General features: G+C 51.7%; 1 protein-coding gene across 1 annotated transcript in view; it reads right to left on the bottom strand.

The window, feature by feature from the left end:
- ANKRD11 (ankyrin repeat domain 11) overlaps positions 1-12,189 on the bottom strand; it is a 159,634-nt gene that overhangs the window by 3,410 nt on the left and 144,035 nt on the right. Inside the window, exons 8-11 of the mRNA XM_035890170.1 lie at positions 11,112-11,350; positions 9,098-9,240; positions 8,498-8,645; positions 918-7,651 (exon numbers count right to left, since the gene is read on the bottom strand). Coding sequence (XP_035746063.1) covers positions 918-7,651; positions 8,498-8,645; positions 9,098-9,240; positions 11,112-11,350 — 7,264 coding nt within the window. The remainder of the gene's footprint in view (positions 1-917; positions 7,652-8,497; positions 8,646-9,097; positions 9,241-11,111; positions 11,351-12,189) is intronic.

Raw genomic sequence — 12,189 nt, 5'->3', positions numbered from 1 at the left:
AGGCTGTAAAGGGGCCCGAGCGCGTCTGACGAAGGAGAAACACTGCCGTGAGCAGCCCGGTCCGCGCACCGGGAAGGGTGCCTGGGTCCTGATCCGCCCTGCGCCTTCCCGGGGAGCGCGGCGCTCCTCGAGCACAGCCCGAGCTGCAGCACAGAGCAGCAGGTAGCGCCGGGCTAGCCTGGGAAGGAACGAGCAGAGGCGAACACGGGCTGCGACGGCGGCGGCGCTGGGGCAGGCGCAGCGCGTGTGAACTCGTGCACGGGCTGCACTGCGACGGGAATTCCCGCAGCACGGAGTGTTTCACCCTGCGGGCCGCAGGGAACGAAGCCTGACACGGCCGGTCTTGCCCACCCTCCTCCTCCAGGCCAGAGCCCGGATTTACTGCCTGCAGCATTAAGTTGATTGATGCATTTGTATTAGTGAGTCCATTCGTGCAGCGCAGCAGGGAAACGCAGATCCCACTGCCAAGGAGCGAGCGCTACCGGCAAGGCAAGTATCAGAGCCTGGGAAAATGACGGCGGGGGTTAGGAGCCACCTTTTTCCTACAGGCTTCTAGGCTCGTTACCCAATTACTATACTGCTTGTAAAAGCAGTTTTGCCTTCAGCCTCAAACCCGGTGGGCTGATACAAACTTGCTCTAAAGCCCGAACAAATCTCAGGCTCCTAAGCGCAGCCCGAGGTCTTCTCCACAAAAACACAGCATCTGGGGAGGATGCGCTTATCACGCAGCCACCCACTTACCCAGGCTTAGATTTGTCACCACGAGCACGTTCTAAAAGTAGGCGAAAGCCGTGGCTGGGGCACCGTCGGCGCTGCAAGGGCGCCCGTGGGGCGTAGGGGACAACCTGGCTGTGCTGGTAGCAGCGAGGGAGGGGACAGCCCCTGGTGCTGTGGTTTAGAGAGAGAAGGTGACTCACCACCGGAATATGGAGCTTGCTCAGGGGCTTGCCATCCAACAGGTAGGAGCCTGTGTAGGTGACATATTCAGCGTAGCACTGCGGCGCCTGGGGCGTAATATAGCAGAGGATTTTCCGCTTCTCTTCAATCTTTTTCCTGATCTGGAGGTACTCAAAGTAGGGGTTGGACCTGTCACTGTGGTAGGGTTCAATGTCGTCCAGTTTTATGGCGTCTACGATAGCTGCCAGTGTTTGCTGGATCATCTCCCTCGTCTGCTGGGTGGAGGTGTTGATCTGCTGCTGCAGCTGCTGGTTGGAGCGCTGGAACCGGCGCTTGCGCGGGTGCTGAGCCTGGGAATCGTCCTCCTCTGTGATGCGGCCTTTGGCACGTGTGGTGGGTGCAGAAACAGGAGGAAATTCCTTCTCGGAAGCAGCGGCGTTCTGCTTGTTTTGGTTGGCGAGCATCTGAGCCCGGTTCCTGGTAATCCGCTGAGGAATCTCTTCTATTTTGGGCGGTTTGGGAGCTTCTGCTACTGGTTTTTGTACTGGTTCAACGACTTCGGCTTGAGCGTTGCCCGGAGGCGCATCTGCCTGGGAGGAAGGGACCTGGCTCCCAGCGCGTGCCGCGGCACCCTCCTGTGAAACGCTGCCCTCGGCGGCGGCCAGGGGGGGGGGACAGGTCTGGGAGCTGCTCTCTGCCACCCCACCAGAAGACGACAGGTCTTCGTGCACGGCCTCCACCTCCTTGCTCTCCGCCTGAGCAGACTCGGCCGGGGCCTGCTGGAAAATCTGCGCTTCCGAGTCCTCTGCTCCTTTTTCCTCAGCTACGTTCAGCGCTTCCGAGGTGGCTTCTTGCGCAGCCACTTCTGGTTTCTGCTCCTCTGCTTGCGGCTCCGTCTCCACGGGCAGGACCGCAGTCGCCTGGCTGGCTGGCGGCTCCTCCGGCTCACTGGACGCTATTACGGACGCGCTCGTTTTAATGATCCCAGCACTTGTTTCTGAAGCTGCCGCTGGGCTTTCTTCTACCGCTTCTGCCTCCGCCATCTCTGTCTCTGCCACATCCTTCGGTTGGAGCGGCAGCTCAGGTAGCGAGAAGGGGCCGAGGTCCAAGTCATCTTCCGTATTGGTGAAGGGATCAGGCCACGTTACCGCCTCCTCCGTATTTGCAGGCGCAGCGCTGTTGTTTTCCAAATAGTTACTTTCTGGCACGCTAACAACTTCTGCCTGAGGTTCTGCTGGCATGCAAGGGGGCTCTGGAGGTATCTCGGGTGCTTCTTCTGGAAGAGGCTTGCAGTTATTGAAGAACGTGTCTAACCTAGTAGGGGACATGTACGGAGCTTGCTCTTCGGCATTCGCTATTTCTCCTGGGACTGCTTCCTCAGCATCCTCCTTGACTTCATCCAGCCCCGGTTCAGACACTGACAGAGGGTAAGATATGGGAGAAACGGGGTAGGAAGTATCTGTGGGAATGAAGGCTACCGGTGTAGGATGAATGGGCTCTAGGGAACAGAGTGGAGGTTTAGGGGACTCGGGAAACCGCTGGGGGGATTTCATCAGAAGCTCTGAGCCCATGGACCAGCTGACAGAGTGCTCTGCCGGGTTGCCCATCAGGCTGGGGGGAATGGCGGCCTCAGGGTTTCTGGGAGGAGGGTTATCCCAGTCTATGTTGTTTTGTTCTGGCATACCCGAACTGAAATGGTTTTCTTCAATTGGCGGTAAGTAGGTAGATTCCGGTGGCATAATGGAGGCAGTAGCTTGCTGCTCTTCCGTGGTATCCAAGGGCATGCCGAGGTCGGGGGGAAGAGCGCTTTCTACCGAAGGAGCCAGCAATTCATCTCTGTGCGAAGGGGAGGATTTTGCTTGTAAACCAGAAAAGACGCTTTCAGGCGACTGGGCGACTCCGCTGACAGCTCCCGGCGCACAGTGCAAAGCTTCCACTTTTGGTGACGAAACCCCGTAATCCGGTGAGTAATACCCAGGAGATAAACACTGGAACTTCTCCGCAGGAACAGAAGGAAGGGGAACTTTCTCCTCCATTAAATGCTGCACTGGAGAGTCATAATTTGATGTTGCCGGGACGCTTTGCTGTCTGAAAAATTTATCCCCGACACTAAATTCTTCTTCGGGTGCCCTTCGGATATCAACTGAGATGGAACGATAAAGGTTCGTGGAGGGTATGGTACGAGTCGGGGTCTGGCTGGGGTTCTCGGGGAGCCCACCGGGAACATTCGCGTATCTGTCGAAGAAGGATGGAGAACAGGCGTTCATGGACATCGTGGATATGGGCAGCGAGTGCTGCGAGTCCGCGCATTCAAACATCAGGTCCGTGTAGTCTTCATTGCTGCACGAAGGAGTCCTGGGCGTCTGCATCACCTCCTCGTAGCTTGGACAAGAGACGACGGATGCCGGGGTTGGGACTCCCGTCGGCCGGTTCTGATCCGGCCTGGGAGATGCCGGGAGGATCTCCTTCAGCTGAGGACCCGTGATCCAGTCCTTCGAGTCTGTCCCAACAGCAGGCTGTGCCTTGTTTTCTGGTGACAGAATAGGAGTCAGTGGACCCAGTTCTTTAAGTTTCTTGTCCTTGAGCTGCGTATCCAGCGTCAACGGCTTCTTTGTCGCCAGATCCAGACTCCTCTTGCGCACATCTTCCGAGCTTTTGAGTTTGTCCTTTAATTTGGGGTCTCCGGACCTGTGCCTCATTTTCTCCATTTGCTTCATCCTCTCTTTGTGCCTTTTGTGGCGCTCCTCGATTTCCAGGTCTTTCTGGCTCAGCATCCTCTCAAAGCTGGTCATCATCAAATCACCATCTCCCAGAAGTTTCTCCCTTGGCCTGCTATCTTTCTTGCTGCCATCTTTGGAAAGGGTGATTTTTTCGTTCCCATTGCTTATTTTTATTGACTCCGATTTGTCTTTCTCTTGGTTCTCCTTGAGCTTCTCCTTCAGTTTGGTTTCGCTGAATTTGAGATTGTCCTCCTTTGATTTCTCTTTAAAGGTGGTAACCTGAGGACTGTCCTTGTCTTTAAGCGCCGACTTCGGCTCGTCTTTGTGATGTTTGAAGAAACCATCTGCGTGTTTGTCTCTATGCTTTTCCTTTTCCTCCTTCCATTTCTCCTTGTGTTTATCTCGCTTCTTTTTCTCTTTAACTGTGCTGATGGCGCTGGAACTGTACGTCTTGTCTTTTTCCGCCTTCTTTGACAGCTCTCTTTCAGAATCATTTTTATCTTTCTTTTCAGAAAATAAGTAATCAATGCTTTTCTCCGGTTCCTCATCAGGCTCTGCCTTCATGTTGTAGGGAGTGCTAAAAGCCTCCCCATCCACAGAGAAATCTTTTTCATAATGAGCGGAATCCTTTCTGCTGCTGGAGTCTTTGAATTCCTCTGTTTTTTCCTTTTTCTCGGTCTTCTCCTTCTTTGCCTTTTCCTTCTCGTGACTTTTCTTTGACGAAGATGAGGAATGTCTGTGTCTCTCCTTCTCCTTGAGTTTGTCCTGCAAGCAGGGTAAAGGGAGAGAGTCCTTAAACTTTTCTTCAGCGGCATCAGCAAGGGAGAGGTTGGACGACTCGAAGAGGCTGGTCAGTCCTGGGTCTTGTCCTCTATCTGTGAAGCTGTCGGAAGAGATCTCACTGATTTTGTCATTGGAGTCATCTCTGTAGTCATTCAGAGCCTCCTCCTCCAATTTCTCCAGCAGGCTCTTCTCAGACTCCCCTCCTTTCGAAGACTTTTTCTCTTTGGAATGCTCTTTATCCGGCTTCTCTTTATGCTTGCTTTTCACCTTGTCATCACTGGCATGTTTCTTCTCAACCTTTTCTGGGAGCTTTTGCTTGTTTTTCTTCTCTTGAGTGGAATCTATGGACGTTCTGTCTTTCCTGTCCTTGTACTTCTCGGTAGAGTCTTTCTCCTTCTTCTCTTTGTGTTTTTCGAAGGAACTCTTCTCCTTCTTCTCTTTTCCCCCTTCCGATGTCCCTTTGTCCTTTTTCTTCTCCTTGGAGTCCTTATCTTTCTGCTTCTCTCCTGAATGTTGCCGGTCGGAGGAGTACTTGCGGTGCTTGTCGGGGTACAGCTCCTTCTCAGCAGCCGCACCATCGTCCTTCTCCTGCAGACTGTCCAGCCGATGCATGTCGCTCCCAGCGGAGTCGCTGACTTTGAACCCGGTCAAGCTGTAATCATCCCTCTCATCTTCGCTTTCGTCCGTGAAGATGTCTGCAATGCTGTACCAGCTCTTCTCCTTGCCTTTCTTCTCATCCTTTTTCTCGGAGAAGTCCTCTCTATCCGTCGAGAAGTTTTTCTCTTTCTTCTCTTTGACCTGGTCAAAAGAACTCTTCCTCTCTTTGTCTTTGCTGTGCAGGTCTTTGTATTTCTCTTTAGTTTCTTTTTTCTCCTTGAAGCTCTTGTCTAGTTCTTTGTCCTTCAGGATTTTCTCAGGAGCAGCTTTGTCATTTTTCTCCTTGTCACCTTCTTTGGATTTTTCCTTGTATTTTTCTGGCTTCACCTTTTCTTTTTTTTCTTTATCGGGAGCATCCTTCTTCTCCTTTTCCCTCCCAGAATGGTGCCTCTCCCAGCTCTCCAGAGTTTTACCGCTGAATTCGGGGTCAGACTTGTCCTTGAAGAACGTTTCGCAGCCGTATTCTTTGAAGTCATCTCGATAGGGCTCCTCCTGCTTCGTCTTGCTGTCTTTTCGATCTTTAGAGCCATCGGAGGAATCTTTCCTGTCTTTGTTGGTTTCCCCTGTATCTTTATCTTTCCTCTCCTTGACACTCTCTGCAGAATCCTTCCTTTTCTTGTCCTTTTCAGGCAAATAACTGGGAGTAATTTTGTGCCTGTCCGTTTGGTCCTTTTTCTTCTCGGAGCTTTTGTCCACGTAGTCCCTCTCTTTCTTCTTTAGGAAAGTGTCCTTTTCATTACGTTTCTCGTTGTATTCCTTCTTCTCTTTCGTTTTATTTTCCTTTTTCTTGTCTTTAATTTCCTCCTTCACGGGTTCTATGATTAGTTTTGCCACGGTGTCATTTTTAATCTCCCTGAAATCTGTTACTGGAGAATCCCAGCTATCTTCACCTTTGAAATCGAAGGATGAATCAGAAGACAAGTCTGAAAACCACCTCTCTTGCTGATCATCTGAAAGGCTGAACTTCGTGTCCTCACTTTCGGCAAATTGGTTTTTGTTATTAAACTCATCGAACCCAGACTCATCCCTGTAAAGTTTTTCTTTTTTGCATTTTTCTTTCTCCTCCTTGAAGGATTTTTCTTTCTCGAGTTTAGAAGCCTTCTCCTCCTTCAGCTCATTCTTCTTCTCGGATTTTGACTGCTTGTCCTTTGACTTCTTCTTTCTCTCCTCTTTGTGTATCCTTGGCTTCTCCTCCTTGGGAGACTTCTCCTTTACAGGTTTCTCTTTTTCTGATTTACTTAACCCTTCCCTGAAGGATTTGCTCATGTCTTTACTACCGTCTTTGACTTTTCTTAACGATTTCTCCTCTTTCGAGGATTTTCCAGTCTCATCTTTAAACAACCATTCCTTCTCCTCCGCTTTACCTTTGGGGAGCTTCTCCTCCTTCTTACTGTGGTCTCGCTCATGCTTTAACACTTTCAACTTGTTTTCAACTGGGTTTTCTGTCTCTACTATCAAGCCCTTCTCAGGCTTTTGTTTAGAGTCCTCAAACTCAAAAGAAAACGTTTTGATTATTTTAATGTCTTGGCTGATGGGACACTGCCCCTTCTCCTTGTTTTTATGTTTGTGTTTTGTTTTATGCTTTTTAACCACTTTCCCCTCCTTGTCCAGCTTTGGAATTGCTCCATCCACATTGCTATGGAATGAATTCTTTTTCTCAGAAACAGTGTTGTGGGGGGTGTTTTTCTTTTTGTGCTCTGGCTTCTTCCTGACTGGCTTTAGCGACTCTAAGCTCGAGTCCTCGGACGAGTAGTCTGACTCGCTCGTCAGTCTCGTCCTGGTGGAGTCCGATAAGGAACTGACATCTGACCAAGCTGGAGAAGATATGGTTTTCCAATTGTCCGTCCTCCAGTGCTTGGAGTGCTGTTCTGTAAGATTGGGATTATGTTTCTGGGATGCTAAACTCCCATGAGAAGAGGTCGATGAGGCAGACAGAGAGTTAAACAAGGAGGATTCCTTTAGCACTAGCCTGGAGTCCTTTACACAGCTAGAGCTCTGAAGAGAGTCTCTATCATCCTCCTCACTCTCCACGTTTTCACTCTCTGATTCAGAGGAACAAAATTTGTCATTTTTTTTGCCAAACCGAACCTCTTTGCTTTTTGTCTCCTTCTTCCGCTTCTTTTTTACTTTGCTTTTCTCCTTCGGCGGCTTTGTGCTGGCGGGCTCCCGAATCTTGCTGCTGGGCAATATCGAGTGGGTCGAAAGTCGCAGCTTCTCCCCCGTCCCCACAGCAACGCTGGTCTCCTCCTCGTCCGAGCTGTCCGACAGGATGCGGTGGGCAGCTTTCTTTGGTGTAATTGTGTTATTTTTAGTATAAGTTTTCACTTCCATTTTGGGTATGGAAATGAAACTGTTTGCTTTAGTCTCTTTTCTGTAATCCTTTTTCAGCAAATGTTTGTCATCGACTGGCGGGACACGGTCCTGCTCATCGTCCTCATCAAATTCATACTCATCCTTCACCGGGGTGATGGTTTTGGGGGGCTCCTGGGCCTTGGGCTTGTGCTTCAAACCCTTCTCAAACTCTGAGTCTGTGTTATTGCCATCAACAGAGCTGGAGGGAGCGAAGGAAGGGGCATCCTCCTCTTCTGAGGTCTCTGCAGAGAGAGAACAACAACGCGTTAAGGGCTGCGAGGGGCTTCGGGGAGAGAACGTCATCAATCTGCTGCAGACGTGAACCCCTGCAAATGGCCCTGCTGCCCCTTTGCCTCACCCAGCCTTTGCTAAGTTTGCGGCCGAAAGCTCGGAACGCCAGGCTGGGAGGTGTTTCAGAACGGGATAGCTATCCGGTCTTAAACCTGCACGGGGTGTTCCTCAAATCAACATCCAGGCTCTGCCAAGAGAAGAACTTTTTTTACAGGGTAACGATTGCGAACAGCGTAGGTCAAGACTCCCCGTAAGACCAAAACTCTAATTAGCGCTAATTAAAACCTGCAGCGTGTCCCGCCTGGCACAGCCACAATGGTGGCACTCACGGGACAGGCTCCGGCAGGGCGCTCTGCTGAGGGACAGCCGGGGAGCACAACCTGAAACGTCAGCTCCGGTACAGCCGAGCGCCGTGCCCCCCTGACCGGGGAGGACGGGAATACACGAGGTGCACGCAAACCTCCTCCTCTCGACGCACAAGCCGGACTATCACCCACATTTCAAAGGTAAGACATCCATTTACCTGCAATTGGCTTCCAATCCTACATCTCGATTGCACCGGGCAAGCGATCTCAACGTAGGCTTCCAGGGCAAACAGCTAGAGCTCCCGGAGCTAAAGGCTGGCAGTTATGTTGTCTGAATTTGGGTTACAGCTACAGATGGACTCCTGACCGTGGCAGCAGCGTGCAGATATTCTGACAAGAGTCTAACTTCACTGTCCTCTTAACGTCTCTGTATTAACAGACAGCTGCAGGCCACAACCATCACTCCCATGTTCACATAAAGGCCAATCTCACCTGTTGAGCTCTCTTCGCTAGAGGGGTACGTGGTCTTTCCCAGGAGCAGATTCACCATGGTGGGAGAATTAGCTACTTTTAAAGGCGTCTCGCCCTTCCTGTTGCTTTGATGAGGATTCCCTCCATAATGTAACAACAATTTCACCACCTGAAAAGAGAAATCGAGACTTGAAGATGCTCACGGTGTTTCGATTCCAAGCTTCTTGTACCACTTCTGTACATAACTGAAAGGGGGATGTCCTCAAGCAGTCTGTCCTCAGGGCCCGCCGTATGGTACTAACAGTCATCAGTGAGGAGACAAAAACCAGCGACACGAACCAACTTGGGCAAGAAAGGAGGGAGAAGAACGAGACACAAAGCCGTGTTGCCTCCCTAAGGCAGAAGAAGAATGAACTAACCCTCTCTCTGCACAAGGCAACACTAAGTAAAACACCCAACAGCACCGGGGCAGGGCAATTCTTGCCCACTACATGGTGATCAGCAGCAAATAAGAACAAACCAACCAGAATCTCTGTATTTGCACAGTTGGCTGCTTGAAGCACGAAGAAAAAACCCAAAGAGTCCTTAAAAACAGAGCTCTGAAATGCAGCGAAAGCCTACCTTGAAGTGCCCGTTATTCGCTGCGTCGTGCAGCGGGGTGTCGTCATCCAACCCCTTCGTGTTGACTTCGGCACCCGCAGCAAGCAACTGCTTTGCAACGTCGTAGTAACCCCGGTTGCATGCCTCGTGCAACGCCGTCCAGCCTGCAAGCAAAGGGACACTCAGAGCACGGACATCGGCCTCGCGGAGAGGGTTAGAGAGAGGGACAAGGGACCTCAACCCACAGACGCTGCAGGTGCCGGTGTGCCGAGGGGTCTGTGGCTCTGATGGCCAAGAAAGTGGTCTCACTTGCCCCCATGGGCCAGCAGGAGGAAACCAGCAGCTCTGCCTTGCTACTCCAACCAGGTTGAATGAATCCCTCTTTTCCCTCTGGCCACGCAAGGTGCTACAGACAGATCATCTGCCAGAGCAGACACAGCCCCGGGGAATGGAAAAGGAAAGGTTGGTGTAGGAAATGAAGGGAATTGCTGATGCCGTGTGGAAGGCAGGTCTCAAATCCTTTCCCCTTCCAACTCCTCCGCAAGGGAAACATCGCCATCCAGATTAGGACCGAGCTCTGAACTGCAGACACCGCTCTGAAACGTCCCCCACACGGACCTCACAAATATTTTCTGCGTGCAGCCATGCCGCCGCAAAGCAGGCCCCCGGCTCGGGGAGAAACCAAACAGCGGGTCTCCAGAGTAACAGTGGCTCTAGTTCTCAAACAAACCTCCAAAGAACACAGAACGAAATATTTTATCATGTTCAAACAGACTATTTTTAAGCAGAAACTGTTTTGAAGTTTCCCAGCAAACGCGCACGGCTCCTCCGGTATTTTGCTGATAGCGTCGTGGGAGCTCGTTCCCTTACCTTCGCCCGGAGCATTAAAAAGGGGCACCTGTGACCAGAATTAATCACAGCTGATAGTTCAGTCTAGCGCTGATATTAATCATACAGGCGGAGGAACATGCATATCTATTTATAGCCCCAAAATCGTGCGAAGAGAACAGCAAAGAGCAAAGTCAAGCTCTCGGACGTGCTGGGAGAAAGGCTGCCTCACGCTAATGTAGCCCCATCGTCGGTAGGGGTGTGCACAGACAGCGCCGTGCATCGTCTCACGGCCGCCTTCTCGTCTCGGCACTCGTGGCCGTTCCCGGCCCCGGCTTGGCCGCAGCCCCACACCCAGGCTCCTTTCCCCATTCCCACCACGGGGAGCAGGAGCTTCCTGGCACTGCTGAGGAGGAGGAGGAGGAGGTGGTGTTACCCCCAGGCGACGAGCTGAGGCTCAGGACGGTCACCAGGACGGTCACCAGGACGGTCACCAGGACAGTCACCAGGACGGTCACCGTCCCCTCCAACGCCCAGCTGGGAGCCTGACCTCGCCTTCACACTCGCACTGCTCCCCGTCAGCGGCACCCCCACGTTTGGTGCTTAAAAACAAACCCCAGAAAGCTGTGGGCAGCCGGAGCGGTGACTTTACAAACCCACTCTTTTCAGTACTTTTGTGCACGCTAGTTCTTATATTGTAAGCTAAAAAAGAGCTAAACCAGCCCAGCTCCCTTTGCAAATCCCTCTCCAGACTCCCAAGGCAGCACCCACGTGGAAGGGCACAAGAGAACGGACCGGAGGGTCCCGGTCACCATTTCAGAGCATGGAGCCACGGCAGCCCCAGGGATCGCTACGGATCAAGCCCAGCCCAGCGTTCCCTCCCCGGGCGGGAGCACGTTCAGAGCAGACGGGACAGTCCGAGGATTTAGCTGCCAAACTCCAACGAGGGAACCGATGTTTTTCAGAGATTTATTATTTGACAAATAGCAGTTTGGGGTTTTTTTGTTAAAAAGGGCAGCGAGGCTTTTTCCTCCCCAAAGGGCAAAATCATCATTTTTGGTTAATCCCCTCTTTATAAGTGGGAAACCCCTGTTATAAAGAAACTGCTTTCTCCGGTGGGAGCCGTTTTCGGAGGCAGCACCTGCAAGCAGCTGGGAAAAGGCAGGGATGGTGGGCTGCCCCACCAGTACGGCAGCGGGCTGGTTACCTGCAAAGTCTTTCACATTGACGTCTGCACCCTCGATAATGAGCTCCTTGATGCGCCGGGCATCTCCTCGGATGGCAGCTCGATGCAGCCGAGTCTCTCCTCGCTCGTTTCTCTTATTTACTTTATCTTTGGTTTTGGAGGCAGAGTTAGGAGTTCCCTTCTGACAAACTGTAGACTGAGAGGGATGCTTTGGTGTTGTGTCAACTGCATGGAGGAGAGAAGCAGAGTCAAGAACGGCGAGTCAAAGGAAGCCCTAAGCCCTTAGAGGGAGCTCTTGCAACGCGTTTCATCTTGCCTCTCCCCAAAACGCTCACCACGAGGAACAGAGAGGCAACCCAACCTCTGAAGTCGATGTGAAGACAGAGGAAAGGCTGCGTGCGTACAAGGCAGATATTAACTGCAGGCTCCCGAAGCCCACGGGAGAGTCCGTAGGCAATGCCATGATTGAGGAGCAGACAATGCAGCTCCTTACCCTAAAACCTCATTTCCTAAGGGAAGTGGCCTTTTACCAAGTCCATGTGAGGTCTGACAGCCTTGGGAGGAGACTGTGCATTTCCCAGGAGAACGTCTGAATGCTCTGAAGACTACACAGCTTCTGTCCTTTTTTTTTTTTCCCCCAAGTAACAGCAACAGAAGCAGCCAGATGGGTGTTGAGAAGAACAAAATACGGGGCTAAAAGCTGCAGTGTTGTTGTGTAGGATGCAGATGTGCGCCTACAGATAGCACAGTGCCTCTAAAAACCCTGGGGAGGTCATGTGCGCAACAGATAAAAATGACTAAAATACAAAATCCGTGGTAAACACATTCCAGCTGCTCGGCATCTCAAGTTAAGAGTTGCAGCAGTTACACGTCTTATCCCTCTCCACAAGAAGAAACATCAAAAAAGCCACCGAGGACGATATTCACAATGCTCCTTTACTGAGCTAGCCTGAGATGCCAGTGGAAAACACGCAGCTCTGACGTGAAGGAGGCTCCCGTGGAACCGAAGCTTTGGTCAAGCAGCCAGGGCAGGCTCAGTGGTGGCCTGGATTCGGCCCAGGGGCCATCTGCTCCTGCCTTGCACTGGAAGCAGGAAGGG

The sequence above is a fragment of the Egretta garzetta genome, unplaced genomic scaffold (assembly GCF_000687185.1).
Source record: "Egretta garzetta isolate BGI_Z169 unplaced genomic scaffold, ASM68718v1 scaffold582, whole genome shotgun sequence".
Classification (NCBI taxonomy): Eukaryota; Metazoa; Chordata; class Aves; order Pelecaniformes; family Ardeidae; genus Egretta; species Egretta garzetta.
This window is presented reverse-complemented; position numbering and strand designations above follow the sequence as displayed.